General features: G+C 44.1%; 1 protein-coding gene across 1 annotated transcript in view; it reads left to right on the top strand.

Moving 5' to 3' along the window:
* Nucleotides 1-270: 270 nt before the first annotated feature.
* The window catches only part of LOC116685308 (zinc finger protein OZF-like), a 33,596-nt gene continuing 9,993 nt past the window's right edge, over nucleotides 271-23,873 (top strand). Inside the window, 3 exon segments of the mRNA XM_032510430.1 lie at nucleotides 271-656; nucleotides 1,562-1,618; nucleotides 6,448-6,899. Coding sequence (XP_032366321.1) covers nucleotides 271-656; nucleotides 1,562-1,618; nucleotides 6,448-6,899 — 895 coding nt within the window.

Below are 23,873 nucleotides of genomic sequence, written 5' to 3'. Positions count from 1 at the left end.
GTTTCTCTACCGGTCACTCTATCTTAGCTGGAAAAGAACATCTTGTCTCTTTGGATAGGCTACGATCTCGACCTGGGACCTGGGACCTGGGACCTGGGACCTGGGACCTGGGACCTGGGACCCGGGACCTGCTATGTTAAACCTTGTTTTGTCTTCCCATCAACCATGAAAGAAAAACATCATTATCGCTTTTTCCGACATTTTAACAATTTAAAAAAAAAATGTTTTTGGTGTTTTTTTACAAAGAGTTTTGATAATTTTAATGTTGACATGTGTCCTGGGTCCCGGGACCTGGGTCCTGGGTCCTGCTATGATAAACACAGCTCTGGACAACGGTTTCTGTTCAGACTTTGTGGCGTTTGTCCTTGGAGGAAAAATGCAAACAAAACACAGCCGTCTCCTCCTTCAGGAGGACACACAGGGGGGGGGATCCAGAAGTCTACACACGGATCCAGAAGTCTACACACGGATCCAGAAGTCTACACACGGATCCAGAAGTCTACACCCGGATCCAGAAGTCTACACACGGATCCAGAAGTCTACACACGGATCCAGAAGTCTACACCCGGATCCAGAAGTCTACACCCGCATCCAGAAGTCTACACCCGGATCCAGAAGTCTACACCTGATCCAGAAGTCTACACCCGGATCCAGAAGTCTACACCCGGATCCAGAAGTCTACACCCGGATTAAGACTTAGACTTAGACTTCTCTTTATTAATCCTTTTGGGATGACTCTTGCAGGAAATTGAAAGTTCCAGCAGCAGTTTTAGCAAGAAAAAAGAAATAAAGAATAGATAAACAGATAGTATAAAGACAACAAAATACCAATAAAAATAATAACAACAATAAGAACATTCGTCAAATAAACAAAGAAAAGACCATAAGTGTCAGTTTTTAGTCCAGTGTTAAAAATTATTATAAAGTGACCTGGTGTGAATTAAAGTCCAGGTGTGTGTGTATGTATGTCTGTTTGTGTACCGTGTGTATGTATGTGTGTGTGTATGTAGTGTAGGGGTGGCTGGCATTTTCAGTAATGTCCAGCAGTTTGTCCAATGTCCTCCTCTCTGCCACCGTCACCAGTGAGTCCAGCTTCATGCCGACCACAGAGCCGGCCCGCCTGATCAGTTTGTCCAGCCTGTGGGTGTCCTTCTTTGATATGCTGCCCCCCCCAGCACACCACAGTGTAGAAGAGGACACTGGTGACCACAGACTGGTAGAACATCCACAGCAGTTTGCTGCAGATGTTAAAGGAGCGCAGCCTCCTCAGGAAGTCCAGCCGGCTCTGGGTCTTCCTGTACAGGTGGCTGCTGTTTGTTGTCCAGCCACAGCCCGAGGTATTTTTAGGATTCAACTGCCTCCGAATCAACTCCCTCCAACAGGACTGGTAGCGGTCTTGGTCTGGACCTCCCAAAGTCAACGACCAGCTCCTTCGTCTTCGAGGTGTTGAGCTGTAGGCAGTTATATACAGTATATATACTGTGTGCTGATCAGCTGATAGTATATGAGTAGAGTGATGTTATTTGGTCTCATGGTGTGTCTCTGTCTGTTGACTTCACAGCTCTCTGTGGGACGAGACTCTTCTGACTGAAGAAGACGAAGGAGTTCTCCACCAAAGGTGAAATCCTGTTGCCTCTACGTGACTGGGAGTGTGTAGTGTGTGTGTAAGTGTGTTAGGTCGTTGTCTGCTACATGGATCTACTCTTTACTTTAGGTATCAACCTGAGGATTTACACACCTCTAGAAAATGACAGCAAGACCAAGAAGAAGAGTTCCCCAAAATAATCTGGAAGGCCCCAAGAACAGCGCAGCATTAATATCGGTTGATTGACATTATTATTCCATATTGGATTATTTTATGTAAATTAGGGCTGTCCATCCCTCTGCATGTTGATCAGCATCTGCTGTGGCGCTGCCACTGTTCTCTTGATTTCTATTTCAACATTAGACCTTTTTACTTCTGCCATTGTTCGTGGTGCATTCACTGACCCTTTGCCACTCTGGGCATTTTCTTTTATTTCTCATCTGCGATGACAGACCTCCAGACAGAACCTTTTGTTCTCGTCTCCACCTCGGATCAGCCGTCTGCAGTGGGATAACCCGTTGTGATTGGACGTCAGGGGCTCATTAAAAGTCATTTCCATATTCATTTTTGGGAGGAGGCAAGGCGGGGTCGGTGGCTCACTCACACCTCCATTAGTTCTTCTAACCCTTGTATCATTATCTCTGCATGTCCCCCCCCCCCCCCGGGTCTACCAAAGGAACCTCCAGCAGACAGCAAGATGGCGACCGGAGCAGGAAAGAAGGTCAAGAAAGAGAAGGAGGAAGAGGAGCAGCCTGTAGCAGTGAAGGAGGAAGAGGAGGAGGAGGAGCAGCCTGCAGCAGCAGTGAAGGAGGAAGAGGAGGAGGAGCAGCCTGCAGGAGTGAAGGAGAAAGAGGAGGAGGAGGAGGAGCAGCCTGTAGCAGCAGTGAAGGAGGAAGAGGAGGAGGAGCAGCCTGCAGGAGTGAAGGAGAAAGAGGAGGAGGAGAAGGAGCAGCCTGTAGCAGTGCAGGAGGAAGAGGAGGAGGAGCAGCCTGCAGTAGTGAAGGAGGAAGAGGAGGAGCAGCCTGTAGCAGTGAAGGAGGAAGAGGAGGAGGAGGAGCAGCCTGTAGCAGTGAAGGAGGAAGAGGAGGAGGAGGAGCAGCCTGTAGCAGTGAAGGAGGAAGAGGAGGAGGAGCAGCCTGCAGTAGTGAAGGAGGAAGAGGAGGAAGAGGAGGAGGAGGAGTATGTGGTGGAGAAGGTGTTGGACCGCAGAGTGGTGAAGGGAAGAGTAGAGTTTCTGCTGAAATGGAAGGGGTTCTCAGAGTAAGTATGAGTCTAGAACATTAATACTTGGTGTTCTTGGTCCTGAGATATATAGTATATTTACATTTTACAAATAAGTGTCAGCATTGTATCATGCCCTCAAAGTTGAAGACCCACAAATAACCTCACAAGATGGCAGCAGAGAAAAGGAATAATAGGAATGCTAATTAGAGTGAGAATAGATTGTCTAAAAACAAAGTGTGAGGAGATGTTCTTCTGTCTGCTCTCACCTTTCCAGTGAGGAGAACACATGGGAGCCCCAAGACAACCTGGACCTGGACCTGATCACCGAGTACCTGCAGACACACAAGGAGACGGAGGAGAAGAAGAAGAAGAAGGGCAAGAGGAAAGGTGTCAGGGAGGAGGAGGTGAGTGAAGGAAAGAGGGTTCTCCAGTGCCCACGGAAATACTTCTGTATCTCGATCATGTGTCCCCCCCCATCTCCTGAATCCCGTCCCCCTCCCGTTTCATTCCCTATGTTGTCTAAAGTTGTCAGCCTGTGTAGCATGCGGTTGAATCACTGAGGTTGCCTCTGAGTTTTCGGCCCCACTAGACATGCATCACCTGGGTGTGTTTAGGATCATTCTCCATCTGTAGAAGCTGTCCTCTCTTTAACTTCAGCTTCTTCACAGATCATCAAGTTAGCTCCAAAATTTGCTGAAATGTTATTGAATCCATTTTTCCTGCAATAATTTCCCTCTCATCAGTCCCCAGAATGTTGCTCCATTTCTCCTTTGCTTGTTACCCACGCCGTTCAGGCTTTGGATGCCATTTCAAGGCATTTGACATCATTTTGGCAGAGCAGCTCATAATTTTCTGCACGTCTTTATATGTTTTCCCCTCTCATATCAACCTTTTAATCAAAGTCCTCTGTTCCTCAGAGCAATGTCTGGAACGAGCCATTTTGCTGAGTATTTCAGTATGAAATTCACAACATGTGCTTCCTTCCTTCCTTAAATATGTATAAATACAGTGTATAGATTAAATATGGGCCATAGCTGACACCTGTTTCTTCACAGAATAAATCAGCTCACTAATTGAACACAACACTGCTGTTATTTTGTCAATTCCACAGAATGAGCAGCGTGCATGTCATGTCATGTTTGTTTTCTAGGACTCTACAACACAAAAAATATTTATAAATTCAGTGATGCTATTATTTTGAACACAATGGTACATCAAAGCTATTTTTTAAACAAACACCAGTGATGCTCAGCAGTTTTATTCCTCACACAGCAGAAAGCTCTGCTGAGGAAATGAAGCTTGTGTGGACAATACCACATTACACTACCATATTACTTACAGTGGTGTGAAAAAGTGTTTGCCCCCTTCCTCATTTCCTGTTCCTTTGCATGTTCGTCACACTTAAGTGTTTCGGAACATCAAACCAATTTAAACAATAGTCAAGGACAACACAAGTAAACACAAAATGCAATTTGTAAATGAAGGTGTTTATTATTAAAGGTGGAAAAAAATCCAAACCATCATGGCCCTGTGTGAAAAAGTGGTTGCCCCCCTTGTTAAAACATACTATAACTGTGGTTGTCCACACCTGAGTTCAATTTCTCTAGCCACACCCAGGCCTGATTATTGCCACACCTGTTCACAATCAAGGCATCACTTAAATAGGAGCTGCTTGACACAGTAAGGTCCACCAGAAGATCCTTAAAAGCTACACATCATGCCGAGACCCAAAGACATTCAGGAACCATTGAGAAAGAAAGTAATTGAGATCTATCAGTCTGGAAAGGGTTATAAAGCCATTTCCAAAGCTTTGGGAATCCAGCGAACCACAGTGAGAGCCATTATCCACAAATGGCGAAGACATGGAACAGTGGTGAACCTTCCCAGGAGTGGCCGGCCGCCCAAAATTACCCCAAGAGCACAGCGACGACTCATCCAAGAGGACACAAAAGACCCCACAACAACATCCAAAGAACTGCAGCCTCACTTGCCTCAGTTAAGGTCAGCGTTCATGCGTCCACCATCAGGAAAAGACTGGGCAAAAATGGCCTGCATGGCAGAGCTCCAAGGAGAAAACCACTGCTGAGCAAAAAGAACATCAAAGCTCGTCTCAATTTCTCCACAACACATCTTGATGATCCCCAAGACTTTTGGGACAACATTCTGTGGACCGATGAGACAAAAGTGGAACTCTTTGGAAGGTGTGTGTCCAAGTATATCTGGCGTAGAAGGAACACTGCATTTTATAAAAAGAACATTATACCAACAGTAAAATATGGTGGTGGTAGTGTGATGGTCTGGGGCTGTTTTGCTGCTTCAGGACCTGGAAGACTTGCCGTGATAAAAGGAACTATGAATTCTGCTGTCTACCAAGAGATCCTGAAGGAGAATGTCCGACCATCTGTTCGTGTACTCAAGCTGAAACGAACTTGGGTTCTGCAGCAGAACAATGATCCTAAACACACCAGCAAGTCCTCCACCGAATGGCTGAAGAAAAACCAAATGAAGACTTTGGAGTGGCCTAGCCAAAGTCCTGACCTGAATCCTATTGAGATGTTGTGGTATGACCTTAAAAAGGCCGTTCATGCTCAAAAACCCTCTAATGTAACTGAATTAGGACAATTCTGCAAAGATGAGTGGGCCGAAATTCCTCCAGGATGCTGTAAAAGCCTCATTGCACGTTATCGCAAACGCTTGGTTGCAGTTGTTGCTGCTAAGGGGGCCCAACCAGTTATTAGGTTTAGGGGACAATCACTTTTTCACACAGGGCCATGATGGTTTGGATTTTTTTTCACCTTTAATAATAAACACCTTCATTTACAAATTGCATTTTGTGTTTACTTGTGTTGTCCTTGACTATTGTTTAAATTGGTTTGATGTTCCGAAACACTTAAGTGTGACAAACATGCAAAGGAACAGGAAATGAGGAAGGGGGCAAACACTTTTTCACACCACTGTACTTACACAATACTGCTGGCTATACAAGTTTGATTTAGCAAAAACAACTAAAACAAAAGGTCAACGGTCAACTGGTGCCCCTCATTGCTAATGCCTATCAGGGACAATGGTTCCAATTTACTTCACTGGAGTAGAGCTGTTCCAGCAACATGAAGACAACACGGTAACCCCTACAGATACCAGTGAAAGCTAAAAATCTGTGGGAAAATGTTACATTTACAATCTACCGGCACCAAAAATCCTGGATGAAAGGCTGGCAACAAAATGGAGGCCACACATAAATTGATCAAAAGTAGTTTATTCATCACAAACTAAACAACACTGGATGTTACATTTCCCATAATGCCACTCCATAATAGTGATGTTGGCAGAAAATTAAGAAAGGTAATGCGTCAGTAAAACAATGTTGTTTCTACTTTAAAATAGAGCTCTACAGCATGGCACCTCACTAACTCACTCTCTTGGTTTTTCTGTTGATAGAAACGGAGAGGAAGAGGAGTCAAACGTCACCGCTGTCAGCACTGTGACAAATCCTTCACAAGATCTGGATATTTAAAGAGTCAACAGAGAGTTCACACTGGAGAGAAACCTTACAACTGTGATCAATGTGGGGCAGCTTTCACACAACCGAAAACCCTAAAAAAACATCAACGCATTCACACCGGAGAGAAACCTTACAGCTGTGATCAATGTGGGGCAACTTTTTCTCGTGGGGATGCCCTTAAATCTCACCAGCGCATTCACACTGGAGAGAAGCCGTACAGCTGTGAACACTGTGGAAACACTTTCTCTCATAGTAGTAGCCTTAAATCTCACCAGCGCATTCACACTGGAGAGAAGCCGTACAGCTGTAAACAATGTGGTGTAACGTTTTCTTGGATTAGTAACCTTAAATCTCACCAGCACATTCACACTAGAGAGAAGCCATACAGCTGTAAACAATGTGGGGAAACGTTTTCTCATAGAAGTAGCCTTAAAACTCACCAGCGCATTCACACTGGAGAGAAACCGTACTGGTGTGAACAATGTGGAAAAACGTTCTCTCAGAGTAGTAACCTTAAATCTCACCAGCGCATTCACACTGGAGAGAAACCATACAGCTGTGAACAATGTGGAAAAACCTTTTCTCGGAGTGATGACCTTAAAAGACACCAGCGCGTTCACTCTGCCTCGTTGTGAACATGTTTCAGAGCCAAGCTGTTTCCTCCTCCTCCTCCCTGATAGCTGTGTTGTTATATTCTGATCTTCTCTCCACATTGAAGGCTGACCAGCAGTAACTTTATCTTCTGAGCAGCATGATGTTATCCTGGCTACGACTACGTATTACGCTCCCTCCCTTTGAAGGGGTCGTCCTGTCATTCATGTAAATAGTTTTAACTCTCTACTTTGAACCGTGTCCCACAGGCGTCTCCAGTAGATCAGGTTTCAGTCCCATTAAAACAGCTGCTTTGATTCAGAGGGAAGTTAAAGACGTGGAATTTGGTCAAAAGCTCCAAATGAGAGCATGTGAGCCTTGTGTTGAGAATAATCTGTTGAAGATGTGTTCCCATTATGTGGTTTCGTTGGTTTTATACATATTCTTGTTTTTTAATTTGTAGTTTAACATGATCTTTTCTTACTCTGTGGACCTTTCATTTAATAATCTATATTTACATTAACTCTTTGTATTCTCTGTCTCTGAATGTGGTTTAACATTATCAGGATACAGGAAGTCTGATTCAAACTAAAGTTGCATGTTTTCATTTTGGCGGGAGATTGGTGTGAAGTTCTGGTCCCAGAACACCGGACTTTCCTTTCCTTCCTGGACTTATTTTAACCCAACCTGAAACTAATCCTGGTTAGTCTGTTGGTGCCTAACCTTAACACCACAACATCTCCACAACGCTGACTGCTCCTCGTTTTACACCATTTAAAAGAACGCCATATTTCCTCCAATATCTTACGAATGCACACGCATTTTGAATACATTATGCAATTCTGAAAAATACATTAATCACGTGAAGTGTATGTATATATATATATATATATATATATATATATATATTATATACAGTTGCTTAAATTTTGAGTTTCTTGTTTTAAAATGTTCTGTTTTCAATTTTGTTTAAGCTTTTGTTTTTTTAACCTATTTTATGTATATATTTATTAATGTTTTGCTAAATAAATTTACCCAATATGCCCTCTGAGAGTTTCTTTATTATCTTTTACTTAATTTTAATACATTTAGCATTGTTGTTTTTAACATCTGCAAAGTACATAAACAAATAAAAGTATTTCCTTGAATAAACTCTTGGTAGATAAAGTTATTATTACTATTTGAAGAGAACATGTTTATTCTTATACTGCCAGAGCAAATGTGCCGATTTTTATTTTATTCAACAAACTGTTTCAGAAACAGATTTTATATCAATAGTCATAGTATAGTATGTCGAAAAAAAAAGTATAGTATGTCGGGAATTTAAAAAATATCAGTGTACTACGTCAAAAATAAGTAATAGTATATTATGTTGAAAAATAGTCATAGAATAGTATGTGGAAACAATAATTGAAAACACTAAGGTCGGTGATGTTGTCTTACTTTATCATTTCAAGTATTCATGGTTAAAAAACAGATGTTTACATTTGTCTTTAAGGTAACAACTACATCCTGGGCTTCTGACAACCGGCCAATCACAGTCCTCTCCTGCAGGACGACATCATCCAGGGCTTCTGACAACCGGCCAATCACAGTCCTAGTATAGTATGTCGAAAAAAGTTATACTATAGTATGTGGAATAAAGTCACCAAAAAAAAAAAAGTCATAACAGGAGGTCTGACTGTCAAGGTCGGTCCCCGCTGGGTAGCAGCCCCCCCGAAGATTAAAGAGGAGTCTTAACTACCCTCAGAAAGCCGAGGTGAGAGAGAGAGAAATTAAAAGACTAAAATCAAGGATCAAGTCTTTCGGTCTCCTAGCTCACAACGAGCTCAGGTGGTTTTATTATTTAGTGAAAAATTAAAAAACAAGAACAAAATCCAGAAATAATCTTTTCTCTTTCTGCCCTAAAAGCAAAGAGTCTCAAAACCAGAGACTAGATAAAACCTGATAAGTGGGTATCGCTGAAGAGAGAGGCCACATCAACTCATATTTATACTCAAAGTCAAGGCTAACCCCCCCCCCCCCCTCTGGACAACAGGGTATTTCCACCACTACGTTATCATACAGGGGGCCACAGCAGAAGACCGGTTCAGACCAGATCCACTGTTACAGGAAGTGATCCTTAGCACACTTAAAAGGTCAAAGGTCACACCTAACGACTATTATAAAGTTACAACTGTTTCTAACATTTAGTTCATACATTCATAAAAACAATATATAATGTCATGGGTTACAGAGCACACATCAAACAGTAGTATATTAACTAAAACATTGTGCCCCTCCTAATGCATGTGTGTCTTTTCAATATTAAAATCATTTGTTGCTGAATTTTCAACTGATTTTCAACAAATACCAGACATGTATTTATAATACAGGATACTTGGTTAAAATAAAATGCGGGTTTACTAACCAAAGATTTTTTTAAATATATATATTTAGTAGATGGTGACTGCTGATTTAAGCCTTGAACAATTTAAACAGGTGGGTTATATAACCACTTGTTATGAAGTGTATAATTATATATATATTATTTATAGACCAAAACCACTTCCTGGTACCAGGATGTTAACATGTTTATTCTGATGTTAAGTCTGGATTTTTTCACATGAGGGTCTACGGACAATGACTCAAGGAAATGTTCAGGAACACACAATCATCATCTCAGCATCTGACTGCTGAAAAATCTGTTTATCTGTGAAATGTTCTTCCATGTTGCTTTGTTTAGCATTTTCTTCCCATGAACATCCAAAAGCAGGACACAAATCTGTTTCTACGAGTCTTTAACATCACTTGTTGGTCCCAAGATGGCGGCGGCACAGACGCAGTTTAAACACATGAACTGTACGAGTTATTTTTAGAACAGCAGACATGTTGGTTACCAACCTGCACCTACAGGTTTGGCATGCTCTTGGTGGCAGATATACACAGGTATGTGTAAATGTATACTTTCCTGAAAACTGTCAACTGTACACAATGTTATGTTTGAAAGCGGAGAGGTTGAAATGTTTGTTTATGAAAATAGCCGCCCACGTGTAAACGTGGCATTAATTTGGATTAATTGCACCGTCCTGCTGTGAAACATGTCCACTACGGGGCCGCGTGGAGGCACTGGTGAGAGTAAAGTTGACTAATCTGAGCAAAATATTTCCCACATTGCTGACACCAGTACGGCTTCTCTCCGGTGTGAACGCGCCAGTGTTTTTTAAGGTCACTACTCTGAGTGAAAGCTGCCCCACATTGTTCACAACTGTACGGCTTCTCTCCGGTGTGAATGCGCTGGTGAGTTTTAAGGTGACTTTTGTGAGAAAAGGTTTTCCCACATTGATCACAGCTGTACGGCTTCTCCCCGGTGTGAACACGCCGGTGGCTTTCAGCATGTTCTAGAGTTTTGAACATTTTCTCACAGAGATCGCAGCTGTACGGTTTGTCTCCGGTGTGAATGCGCCGGTGTCTTTTAAGGTGGTTACTCTCAGTAAAAGTTTTCCCACATAGATCACACCTGTACGGTTTCTCTCCAGTGTGAATGCGCCGGTGTCGTTTAAGGTGACCACTCTCAGCAAATGTTTTCCCACATTGATCACAGCTGAACGGCTTCTCTCCAGTGTGAATGCGTTGATGGTTTGTTAGGTTACCCTTTTGAGCAAAAGCTGCCCCACATTGATCACAGCTGTACGGCTTCTCTCCAGTGTGAATGTGTTGATGTATTTTTAGTGAACTCTGTTGTATGAAAGCTGCCCCACACTGATCACAGCTGTACAGCTTCTCTCCAGTGTGAACTCTCTGATGACTCTTTAAATATCCTGATGATGTGAAGGATTTGTCACAGTGCTGACAGCGGTGATGTTTGGGTCTGTCTCCTCCTCTCCGTTTCTATAGTAACAGGCAAACAGAGAGAGAGAGAGAGAGAGAGTTAGCGAACAACCTTTAAACCCTGGACTTGCTCACGACTTCAACTCATACAATAATTTATGACAAAATGAAGGTATGTTCGTGTAAATTGTAGACATGTTATTATGGAATCAAATGTACTCTTCATAACGTTCATAATTTTCCAAATATTTACATTTTCCTGCAAGTTGTAGTGAAATAAGTGTAATGCTGTAATGAAACAGCGAGAGGAAGCGTGGCAGATGATGGCGGACCGCCTGAATGTGGAAGCAGCCTAAAAACAGACATTTACTGACCACTGCTCTCAAACTGTCATAATCTCACCACTCAAGGAGTTAGGATAATAATCATTTACACATATAAGTTGTACTCTATAATGCTCACCTAGCTACTAGCATAGCACTCCATCATACTCTGCTTCTGACTGGCTAGTAGTCCTTACCTAGATACTGTCAGGGTTAGGGCTGCACGATTATGGCCAAAATGATAATCATGATTATTTTGATCACGATCATTCTCACAATTATTTGTTGATTTTAACCAAAACTAATTTTATTGTCACATAGGCTGTTTATAACATAGCTGTTTAACTTTCACATCCATATTATGTTACATTCCTCTTATGTTGAAGTTGTACACGTAAATGAAAATTAGCTATCTGAAATAAATAGTGTCAATTCAATTCAATTTTATTTATAGTATCAATTCATAACGAGAGTTATCTCAAGACACTTTACAGATAGACCAGGTCTAGACCACACTCCAGAATTTACAAGGACCCAACAGTTCTAGTAGTTTCCTCCAGAGCAGCAACAGGGCCACAGTGGAGAGGAACAACTTCCTTTTAGGCAGAAACCTCGGTCAGACCCAGACCCAGACCCAGACCCAGACCCAGACCCAGGCTCTTGGTAGGCGGTGTCTGACGGGCCGGTTGGGGTGTAGGTGTAGTGTAGAGATATATATATATATATATATATATATATATATCTTTTGTTTTAAATGTATCTCTGTGAAAGCTTCTTCACTTGTTGAGGGGGATGGACTGCTCACAGAGAGAAGGCTGACTCATTATGAACGGGTCGAATGGCGGATATGTGTATGAAACGTCTGTATCTTCACTGCGCTGCATTTTTATGAACTATGATATTCTGGCCATGGGTCACATCTCTGGTCCAGATCCAGATCCAGGTCCAGGTCCAGGTCCAGCAGATCCGTCTCACGCTGTTACTCTACCAACTGAAGTTAGTTGCATTCAATAACATCTCCTGTGGCGGCCGCAATAACCGAGTTACCCGCGGAAACACAATGACAACACAGACGGAAAAAATGTTGCGTTTACTGGTAAACCTTGAGACCGCCATATAACCAACTGCTATCTGTTGAGTTGTCCTCCCGTTACCCGGTCCTCTGGGACTGTCTCCATCTAGAAACTAAGCTGCACGGTGCAGGAACTACTCTGACTGGCTCATGATCAGACAGCGGTTTACGGAGCGATAGATTGTCTTTGCAAAAAAAAAAGGGAGCGTTCTATGAAATGAAGCATTTAAAAAAATTGCTCGATCAGGCAAATTTGATCGTGGGAAGTCAAAATCGTGATTCTGATTTAAATTTGATTGGTTGTGCAGCCCTAGTCAGGCTGGCTGACTGGCTAGTAGTCCTTACCTAGGTAATGTCAGGGCCCTCATACTCTGCTCCTGACTGGCTAGTAGTCCTTACCTAGGTAATGTCAGGGCCCTCATACTCTGCTCCTGACTGGCTAGTAGTCCTTACCTAGGTACTGTCAGGACCCTCATACTCTGCTCCTGACTGGCTAGTAGTCCTTACCTAGGTACTGGCAGGGCCCTCATACTCTGCTTCTGACTGGCTAGTAGTCCTTACCTAGGTACTGTCAGGACCCTCATACTCTGCTTCTGACTGGCTAGTAGTCCTTACCTAGGTACTGTCAGGACCTCATACTCTGCTCCTGACTGGCTAGTAGTCCTTACCTAGGTACTGTCAGGACCCTCATACTCCGCGTCTGACTGGCTAGTAGTCCTTACCTAGGTACTGTCAGGGCCCTCATACTCTGCTTCTGACTGGCTAGTAGTCCTTACCTAGGTAATGTCAGGGCCCTAATACTCTGCTCCTGACTGGCTAGTAGTCCTTACCTAGGTAATGTCAGGGCCCTCATACTCCGCTTCTGACTGGCTAGTAGTCCTTACCTAGGTACTGTCAGGGCCCTCATACTCTGCTCCTGACTGGCTAGTAGTCCTTACCTAGGTACTGTCAGGACCCTCATACTCTGCTCCTGACTGGCTAGTAGTCCTTACCTAGGTACTGGCAGGACCTCATACTCTGCTCCTGACTGGCTAGTAGTCCTTACCTAGGTACTGTCAGGACCCTCATACTCCGCGTCTGACTGGCTAGTAGTCCTTACCTAGGTACTGTCAGGGCCCTCATACTCTGCTTCTGATGGCTAGTAGTCCTTACCTAGGTACTGTCAGGGCCCTCATACTCTGCTTCTGACTGGCTAGTAGTCCTTACCTAGGTAATGTCAGGGCCCTAATACTCTGCTCCTGACTGGCTAGTAGTCCTTACCTAGGTACTGTCAGGGCCCTAATACTCTGCTCCTGACTGGCTAGTAGTCCTTACCTAGGTACTGTCAGGGCCCTCATACTCTGCTCCTGACTGGCTAGTAGTCCTTACCTAGGTACTGTCAGGACCCTCATACTCTGCTCCTGACTGGCTAGTAGTCCTTACCTAGGTACTGTCAGGGCCCTCATACTCTGCTTCTGACTGGCTAGTAGTCCTTACCTAGGTAATGTCAGGGCCCTAATACTCTGCTCCTGACTGGCTAGTAGTCCTTACCTAGGTAATGTCAGGGCCCTCATACTCCGCTTCTGACTGGCTAGTAGTCCTTACCTAGGTACTGTCAGGGCCCTCATACTCTGCTCCTGACTGGCTAGTAGTCCTTACCTAGGTACTGTCAGGACCCTCATACTCTGCTCCTGACTGGCTAGTAGTCCTTACCTAGGTACTGGCAGGGCCCTCATACTCTGCTTCTGACTGGCTAGTAGTCCTTACCTAGGTACTGTCAGGACCTCATACTCTGCTCCTGACTGGCTAGTAGTCCTTACCTAGGTACTGTCAGGACCCTCATACTCCGCGTCTGACTGGCTAGTAGTCCTTACCTAGGTACTGTCAGGGCCCTCATACTCTGCTTCTGACTGGCTAGTAGTCCTTACCTAGGTACTGTCAGGGCCCTCATACTCTGCTTCTGACTGGCTAGTAGTCCTTACCTAGGTAATGTCAGGGCCCTAATACTCTGCTCCTGACTGGCTAGTAGTCCTTACCTAGGTACTGTCAGGGCCCTAATACTCTGCTCCTGACTGGCTAGTAGTCCTTACCTAGGTACTGTCAGGGCCCTCATACTCTACTCCTGACTGGCTAGTAGTCCTTACCTAGGTACTGTCAGGACCCTCATACTCTGCTCCTGACTGGCTAGTAGTCCTTACCTAGGTACTGGCAGGGCCCTCATACTCTGCTTCTGACTGGCTAGTAGTCCTTACCTAGGTACTGTCAGGACCTCATACTCTGCTCCTGACTGGCTAGTAGTCCTTACCTAGGTACTGTCAGGACCCTCATACTCGCTCTGACTGGCTAGTAGTCCTTACCTAGGTACTGTCAGGGCCCTCATACTCTGCTTCTGACTGGCTAGTAGTCCTTACCTAGGTACTGTCAGGACCCTCATACTCTGCTCCTGACTGGCTAGTAGTCCTTACCTAGGTACTGGCAGGGCCTCATACTCTGCATCTGACTGGCTAGTAGTCCTTACCTAGGTACTGTCGGGACCCTCATACTCTGCTCCTGATGGCTAGTAGTCCTTACCTAGGTACTGTCAGGGCCTCATACTCTGCTTCTGACTGGCTAGTAGTCCTTACCTAGGTACTGTCAGGGCCCTAATACTCTGCTTCTGACTGGCTAGTAGTCCTTACCTAGGTACTGTCAGGGCCCTCATACTCTGCTCCTGACTGGCTAGTAGTCCTTACCTAGGTACTGTCAGGGCCTCATACTCTGCTTCTGACTGGCTAGTAGTCCTTACCTCATTATGTAGCTAAAACAGAGAGCTCAACACAGAGGGTGAAAAGAGGAGCTGCAGCAATGTGCAGTACAACATATATATGTTGTTTTCTGAAAATTAAACCACAAGAACCTATTCTGGTAGAACCTCTAAATAAAAGTATGAACCTGAAAATGAGCAGTATATGGGCCCTACAACAGGGAGCAGAAGATAAATTACAGCCACTTATCTACAATGCTAGGATATGATGCGTAGCTACATACCTCTCTCTCCCTCTGTCTCTCCCTCTCTCTCTCTCTCGTATGGGCTAAATATACATTTCCTCAGTAACATATTAACTCCCACTGCTAGCTTTCAGGCTGAGTGTACAGCTGACGGTGCAAATGACAAGTGACTCCTTCAGTGGTTTAAGGGCAGTAGTTCATAAATGTATATTTTGAGACTAACATTCAGTTGGTCCGCTATTATCTCCCACTTTTGTTTTGTTTTTACAAAGGCCGAGTTTCCTTCTCTACATATTATATGCTTTGCTTCCTCGTATAAATGGACATAAAAAAAAAGAAAGACACTGAAGAATCTATAAAGATAATGAAGTGATAAACTCAACGTACACAGTAAACATGACTGTAACAGTGTATTCATCGAGACATGATCGGGATACGACGGGAGGATTTTCGTGGGCCCGGGATAGAAGCGACAACTGATTCTTGCGTCAGCCTCTAATGCAGAGCCGGAGCTGGCGTGAAGGCTACTGAGGAGGAAGAGGAGGTTTAACCGTCTATTCCTCTGTGTGTGATGGGGAAGGGAACCCGAGCTACGTGGCAAGCAGGGGGGGGGGGGGGGGGGGGGGGGGGGCTCGCGCTGTCATCAATAATAGATAGATAGATTTCTGGGACTCTTCAGTCTTGAGTACCCTCTTTCCTTCACTCACCTCTTCTTCTTCGTCTGCTCCCTCGCTCCTCTGAGTCTCCCGAGGCCTCCCTGACACCTTCCTCTTGCCCTCCTTTTCTTCTTCTTTTCTCCTCCGTCTCCCTGTGTGTCTGCAGGTACTCGGTGATCAGGTCCAGGTCCAGGTGGTCTTGTGGCTCCCATGTGTTCCTCACTGGAAAGGTGAGAGCAGACAGAAGAACATCTCTGTTCTCAGTACGTAATACAGCATGTTTTCTGCCACATGGCATTGTGTTGCCGTTGGTTACGTCCCACTTAGCAACACAGTAACACAACAGAGACTTTATTTATTGATACTGATTGATTTCAGTGTTGATCGATCCAACACCAAAGATTCTTTCAATAACGTTAACTGTATAGACAAATAAACTAAGGTAATTTAGCTAGCACCCCCCCGTCTTCTGTCTCTGTCTCCCGGCGCTGCAAGGCTTCAGTTAGGATGAGAGCTGATACCAGCCCCCCCCCCCCCCCCCCACCAGGGACATGTCCACAGTCAGCCCCCAGCAGCTAGCAGCCATCCACTATCATTACAGACACGGCACTACGAGGACTACTACTAACAGTAATTTAAGATGTGGTAGCATTGGATCTGGACGGGAAGGATAACTCTGGGAGTTGGAAGGGCCGTGTTGCAACATATACATATATATACATACATATATATATATATATACACATACATATACATATATATATATATATATATATATATATTATATATCTCAGGACCAAGAACACCAAGTATTAATGTTCTAGACTCATACTTACTCTGAGAACCCCTTCCATTTCAGCAGAAACTCTACTCTTCCCTTCACCACTCTGCGGTCCAACACCTTCTCCACCACATACTCCTCCTCTTCCTCCTTCACTGCTGCAGGCTGCTCCTCCTCCTCTTCCTCCTTCACTGCTGCTACAGGCTGCTCCTCCTCTTCCTCCTTCACTGCTGTAGGCTGGTCCTCCTCCTCTTCCTCCTTCACTGTTGCAGGCTGCTCCTCTTCCTCCTTCACTGCTGCAGGCTGCTCCTCTTCTTCCTCCTCCTCTTCCTCCTTCACTGCTGCAGGCTGCTCCTCTTCCTCCTTCACTGCTGCAGGCTGCTCCTCCTCTTCCTCCTTCACTGCTGTAGGCTGGTCCTCCTCCTCTTCCTCCTTCACTGCTGCAGGCTGCTCCTCCTCTTCCTCCTTCACTGCTGCAAGCTGCTCCTCCTCTTCCTCCTTCTTGCCCATCTTTCCTGCTCCGGTCGCCATCTTGCCGTCTGCTGAAGGTTCCTTTGGTAGACCCGGGGGGGGGGGGGGGACATGCAGAGATAAGGATACAAGGGTTAGAAGAACTAATGGAGGTGTGAGTGAGTTCTAGCTGACCATGTTTTCCTAGATTAAATCTTGTGTTTGATGGAGAAGATGCGAGGGCTGATGAGGGACCGATCCACAGGACTACAGAGTGTCAAGGATCTCCTGCATTCAGACTGAAAGAACTACAAAAATGGAAGGCCAAGGTCATTAACTGGAGCTCCAAGCTACATGCACAGTAGTCATGTGACTATTGTCTATCTACGATCAAAATAATCGTGATTAACATTTTGGCCATAATCGTGCAGCCCTAACTCAGAGTTCTGCATTCATAACGGACTGAAGGAAACGTAGTATTGGTTAAATGTACTTGTAGATAGATACTATAGATACTATAGATACTATAGATACTTTATTCATACCGACAGTGTAGGCATCCAGTGGCAAGACAACACATATACACACAGTGCACTCTCTTGAAATATTACAACTTCTTTAGACCTTTTTATGTTACTGTACTTTATTATTGATCTTTTCCCAGTTTCTAGTAACATTTGGACTATTTCAGGAGTTTCGTTCTTGAAATACTGAAGTACTGTAAAGTGAATTTCGCAGTAAAAGAATCAATGCTTTAAGAAACAAGCACCATGGACTGCTAACTAGCCTGTTAGCTTCTGCCCGAGGCTGCTAGCATGTGAAACTCCTCTCAAACTGACTAAGAACACGGAAACATAACAATAAACCAGACAACACAACACACGTTAGGAGAGAGCTGAGACTTTAACGCTAGCAGTCAGCCACGAAGCTAACAGCGAAGCTAGTAGTTAGCCATGAAGCTAACAGCGGAGCTAGCAGTTAGCCACGAAGCTAACAGCGAAGCTAGTAGTTAGCCACGAAGCTAAAAGCGGAGCTAACAACGGAGCTAGCCCGGCGTGTTGACGCATGCGCCGCTCGGGCTTCTATTTGCTTGTTGTTCGCACGCGCTCTGGCTGCCGTGTCAAAGAGCAGGTATTGAGATATTTACCTGAACGCGTGCGGGTTCACCTGGAGCTCTGTCCCCGAAACAACTCACCCAGAAGCTCGGCAGCTAACAAACACACAGCTATCCCGCCGCTAGCACCGCACTTCCTGTTTCCTGTAACTCGGGGCTTTTCAGATTAAAAGTCTAACAACAGCTCCACCTCCAGCTGGGAGCCCTCGGGGTGTCTTCGGGCATCTATCACAGTGATTCCCAAAGTGGACCCCAGGGGGGTCGCGAGCCAGAGAGGGGGGGTCGCGAGTTGATTTCCAGAAATAAAATAAAAATTTAAAAACGATTAGAAATAGCATGTTAGCCATGATTTTAACACAAGATAAAACTAGTGGCTAAACTTAAAATAAAACCAAGCAACTGAATAAAAAGGGAACAGCTGTTTTGATTTTCTTTCTTTCAGAGTAGCGTCTCCAACATTAACACTACCGCCGGGATTCCCAAAGTACTGGAACCATCTAAACTCTATAATCTGTCATGATAAATACCTAATTGCAATTTTAATGCAGGTACTGTGTTAGGATATCTTTAGAAAAACGAAATAACACCAAAATGTACAATTTAACGTGTTTAATTATACACTTGAGTTGCCCAGGTGCTTCAATAACTCATATCATGGCATAGTAAAACGTAATTATTCCATTCACATCTGAACAATATGGTATGTAAACATGCAAATAACATCTAAAAGTATTTTCCTTGAACATTTATAACCTAACCTAACCCGTCACTGCCTCCGTGTTGGTGTCTGCTGTGGTGCGCATTGCTCCTCGGACCGCGTCACCCCCACCCCGGGGTTCGGACCGCGCACCCGCTCCCTTTCCTCCTCTAAACTCGTGTCTCAGCTCCTCTGCCAGTTGCTGCCTGAACTTCCTCCAGACAATGTCCCTGCTGGTGCCCTCCTTGGAGAGGATGTGATGATTCCAGCCAGTTTGAGGATGTATAAAGTTGTATAAACACGTAGGCAGCCCCCGGCCATCTAGCTCCGTGTACCGCTCCTTCCACAGAGCGAGCGCCCGGCGCTGCCTCCTGGTCCAGAACGGAGTCCATCCCCGCCGTACTCACGGTGGTAGCAGCGTTACCGACCCGGGCTTTACCTTCACCCCATCGCTGATGCCCACAGTTGTTACTCCAGACCGATTAAAACCAACACCACGAAATACCGAATACTGTATGACCGAAATAGGTAAAATGGATTTTCTTTTTTTGGCCTAGTGTGTAATGTATATAAAAACTATTTTAAATTAAAATATAGAGCTTTTTAACTTGCTGTGCTCCTAACATACTGCACATCCACCTCATTAGGTGAGATTAAGTTCAAATTAAAGTAATGAGTAAATTGCTGTAGAATAATGTCTGTTGTGTTATTTTGTGTTGTCAATATGCTCATGTTTGGATACGCCTGTAGTGCGTGCGCGGTTGCGCGCAATGTTTATAGTGTGGGGGGGGGGGGGGGGGGGGGGGTCGCGAGACACTTGCACCGTTACTTTGGGGGTCGCGGGCTGAAAGTTTTGGGAACCCATGATCTATCAGAACATTTTGGGTTTTCTTTAACCAAATTACCACAGAAGGTTCCTTTAAACCCTTTTCACAAGTAATTTTTATAAAATTTTTGGTGTTTTAATTATTTTTATATAATTATCCTGATTAGTCTGATTATCCACCAACCATACGTTCCTTTGATCTTAAATATTAGTCAAAAGATTTTTTAATTCAAAAGTTAGATCTAATTTCATAAATTCCTAAAATGAGTGTAGAACTAGAGTGAATAAGTTAGTGAGTGTTTAATGGTGGAAGTGGAAAAATGTTACAAAATGTTGATAAAAACCCATCGAAGAGACATAAACGCGGCAAAATCTGGGAGAAAGGTGTAAATAAATAATGACCCGGAAGGACAACACAAGGGTTAAAACCTTTTTACCAATGTTGTACCCCCCCCCCCCCCAAACAGTGGAAAAACTAAATAAATAAGAGTCTGTATGAAGAGATGTATTGCAGATTTACTACATAACATAACATAAAAACCTTAAATGCTAATGTTTAGAATCCAAATCTTCTTTATTCAATATCTATGATCATATGTTGATGTATTTAGAGGCGTCTGGTTTCATTATATTCACCTTTCATAAGGAAAGACACAGTTTTTCTGTCCTTTTACTTTGTAATGTTAATTTTAATTCAGTTTGTTTGGTTTCATGTGTGTGTGTCTGTGTATGTGTGTTTGTGTGTGTTTGTGTGTGTGTGTTTGTTTGTGTGTGTGTATGTGTGCTTGTGTGTGTGCTTGTGTGTGTGTGTGTGTGTGTCTGTGTGTGTGTGTGTGCTTGTGTGTGTGTGGTGTGTGTGTGTGTGTGCTTGTGTGTGTGTGTGTATGTCTGTGTGTGTGTGTGTGTGTGACTGTGTGTGTGTGTGTGTGTGCTTGTGTGTGTGTGTGTGTGTGCTTGTGTGTGTGTGTGTGTGTGTCTGTGTGTGTGTGTGCTTGTATGTGTGTGTGTGTGTGTGCTTGTGTGTGTGTGTGTGTGTGTGTGCTTGTGTGTGTGTGTGTGTGTGCTTGTGTGCGTGTGTGTGTGTGTGTGTGTCTGTGTGTGTGTGTGTGCTTGTATGTGTGTGTGTGTGTGTGTGTATGTCTCGCACACTTACTTTCTACATTTTCAGGATTTTAAATATTTAAATAATATTTAAGAAAGAAAGGTTCTGTTATTGTTATTACTACACATGTCAGGTTGATTTAATTATGTATACTCTATATTACATATTATTTTGTAGTGTTTCCGTTGTTGTTTGTAACCGTTAAATAATTTGTTTTGAATGTGAATGTGTTGACCTACTTTCATTCTATTGGTTGCTGTTAACGTTCCGTCCAATCAGCTGTCGATGTGAGGGCAGAGGGGCGGGCCTTCGGCGGTGACGAGGAGAACGACCGTTATCCGTGATGATGAAGAGAATCAGTTATCTTCACCGGAAGCTGGTTAGCTGCACGCGCTGAACCGGACAGAAGGGGCGTTTCTCAATCTGTGTTCTTCTATGGACTTGTGTCCTTGTGTTCTTGTGAAACGTCATGTTTGGTGGCCAAAGTACTGACCCAATACACAAGTTAGCATTTTGCCAAGAACAGTTAAAATCCCCGGATGTGATCTCGACACGCCCATTTTACCGAGGATACATCGGATGGTGACTTGTGTGAACTTGGCCGGGCAGGTATCCCAGCATTCAATTCGGGTGTAATAATAATAATAATTTTATTTGACAGGGACAGTGTACATTAATCAACGTTGCTGTAAATGCACCAGAATTAGCCAAAAGGCTATTTTTCATCCGTTGTCCCTGGACAGATCTTAAAATTGTCTCCCTAAAAAACAACAACAATAAGAAAATTACAGTCAACAATACAAATAAAAAAGTAGTAAAACAGATAAAACTCTTTACAACACGTTGATAAATACAGTCTACAAATGTAATACAGACATTAGGGAAAATAAAAAAAATTTAAAAAGATACTACACAATAGAGACACAAGTTGAGCGCTTATGGTTTCCGGTACACATATTTTCACAATTTACGTCTATTATTAAATCAATAAATTCATTTTTAAGATGTTTTAAGGCGAGAAATCAGCGGTGTAGATTTTGAATATAGGCAGTTCAACGAAAATTGATGGTGAATTAAAAAAGCCTTCGGAGTTGGAAAGCTCCGCAAACCCCGGCGGGCGAGCTTGCTACGCCAGCCGGGGATGACTCTCGCGAGCCGGTCAGTCAGTCAGCTCACAGACCCTCTGGCCCCACGTCTAGACAGACCCCTCTGGCCCCACGTCTAGACAGACCCCTCTGGCCCCACGTCTAGACAGACGTCTAGACAGACCCCTCTGGCCCCACGTCTAGACAGACCACTCTGGCCCCACATTTAGACAGACCCCTCTGGCCCCACGTCTAGACAGACCCCTCTGGCCCCACGTCTAGACAGACCCCTCTGGCCCCACATTTAGACAGACCCCTCTGGCCCCACGTCTAGACAGACCCCTCTGGCCCCACATTTAGACAGACCCCTCTGGCCCCACGTCTAGACAGACCCCTCTGGCCCCACATCTAGACAGACCCCTCTGGCCCCACGTCTAGACAGACCACTCTGGCCCCACATTTAGACAGACCACTCTGGCCCCACATTTAGACAGACCCCTGCAGCAAAGCCAGGTCCACAATTGTAAGATATTTTAAACAATTTTTACCGCTGTTATATATATCTGTCCTCCTCATCCTGGCTCTCCTCCCTCCCAGGATCCTCTTCTGCTTCTCGGTAACGTAAACTTTACCCAGTCCATCTATAATTTTAATACCTATTTTAACGTTTCTGTTCTGCTTTCAATTAAAATTGAATCCCGAACAATGTTACGAGTTTTTTTTTCCGCCGTTGTGTCGTTATTTATAAAGTTATTGCCCCGTGATACTTAATAGCACTTTAAATGAAAACGTAACAAAACAACAAAGGCGGTGTGAAAGGTGACCGTCCATGCTTTATTATGAATACACACATCAAAGTAAAGCGCCCTCTTTCTGGGGGTGTTGCGCAATAACAGGGAGAACGCTTCGTCTCAAAACTGTCAACAGCGTTGTGTGTGCTTCTGAACTTGTGAGTTCAGTCTTCCAGGTACAGCTAGCAAGTACGGTCTCCCCAAGAACACAAGTCCGTTCTTTGCGTACTTGGTATTGAGAAACGCCCAAGGTAAACATACAGACATACATATATGTAGACATATGGAAAACATACATGTGTGTGTGTGTGTGTGTGTGTGTGTGTGTGTGTGTCGTTAGCCCGCTAGCATCGTTAGCATCGTTAGCAGTTAGTGTAGCACAAGCTAAAGTCCGCGTGGAGGGTGACCAGACGTCCCCGGTGTTCCGGTTTAACGAGAGTCCATGTTAACTGGCGACCGTCAGCCAAAAGCGTCTGTTGTTGTCGTAGTGACGGCAGCTGTTGAAAACGTGAAGAGAATACGTAGCTGTCCGCGTGAATGCCTTTTTGTTAAGTTATCATTAAAATGTAAAACATAACGACGTGTACGTTACACAGTCCCCGGTTTTGGTGACCTGTCCCCGGAAATGTCCCCGGTTTTCACTGTGACTGACAGACCCGAAACTGGAATGAAAGAAAGAAAACACGGACCCAACTGGGCTAACTGTCTCTGTTAGCCTACAAGCTAGCACTCCGAGTGCTAGCTTGTAGGCTAACAGAGCCAGCTAGTAGCTGTTTTAAGTGAGTGAGTGAAACCAGAGACAGCTAAAGAAGTGGACCAGCAGGTCCCGTGGCTCTGGACGGAGACCAGTGGAGTCTGTTAGAAGCTCTTTCCCGGTGATGCTGAGCGTTACTGCGCAGACTCCAACTGAGCTTAACGACGTAGATGTGACGTGAGCAACCTGTCTGCTAACTAACATGCTAGTTAACATTAACATAGACACAGGCTAATTACTGCTAACTAACATGCTAGTTAACATTAACATAGGCACAGGCTAATTACTGCTAACTAACATGCTAGTTAACATTAACATAGGCACAGGCTAATTACTGCTAACTAACATGCTAGTTAACATTAACATAGGCACAGGCTAATTACTGCTAACTAACATGCTAGTTAACATTAACATAGGCACAGGCTAATTACTGCTAACTAACATGCTAGTTAACATTAACATAGGCACAGGCTAATTACTGCTAACTAACATGCTAGTTAACATTAACATAGGCACAGGCTAATTACTGCTAACTAACATGCT

This window comes from Etheostoma spectabile, unplaced genomic scaffold (genome assembly GCF_008692095.1).
Source record: "Etheostoma spectabile isolate EspeVRDwgs_2016 unplaced genomic scaffold, UIUC_Espe_1.0 scaffold00569757, whole genome shotgun sequence".
In the NCBI taxonomy this organism is placed as follows: domain Eukaryota; kingdom Metazoa; phylum Chordata; class Actinopteri; order Perciformes; family Percidae; genus Etheostoma; species Etheostoma spectabile.
Note: the sequence above shows the minus strand (reverse complement) of the source record. Positions and strands in the feature narration are given on the sequence as shown.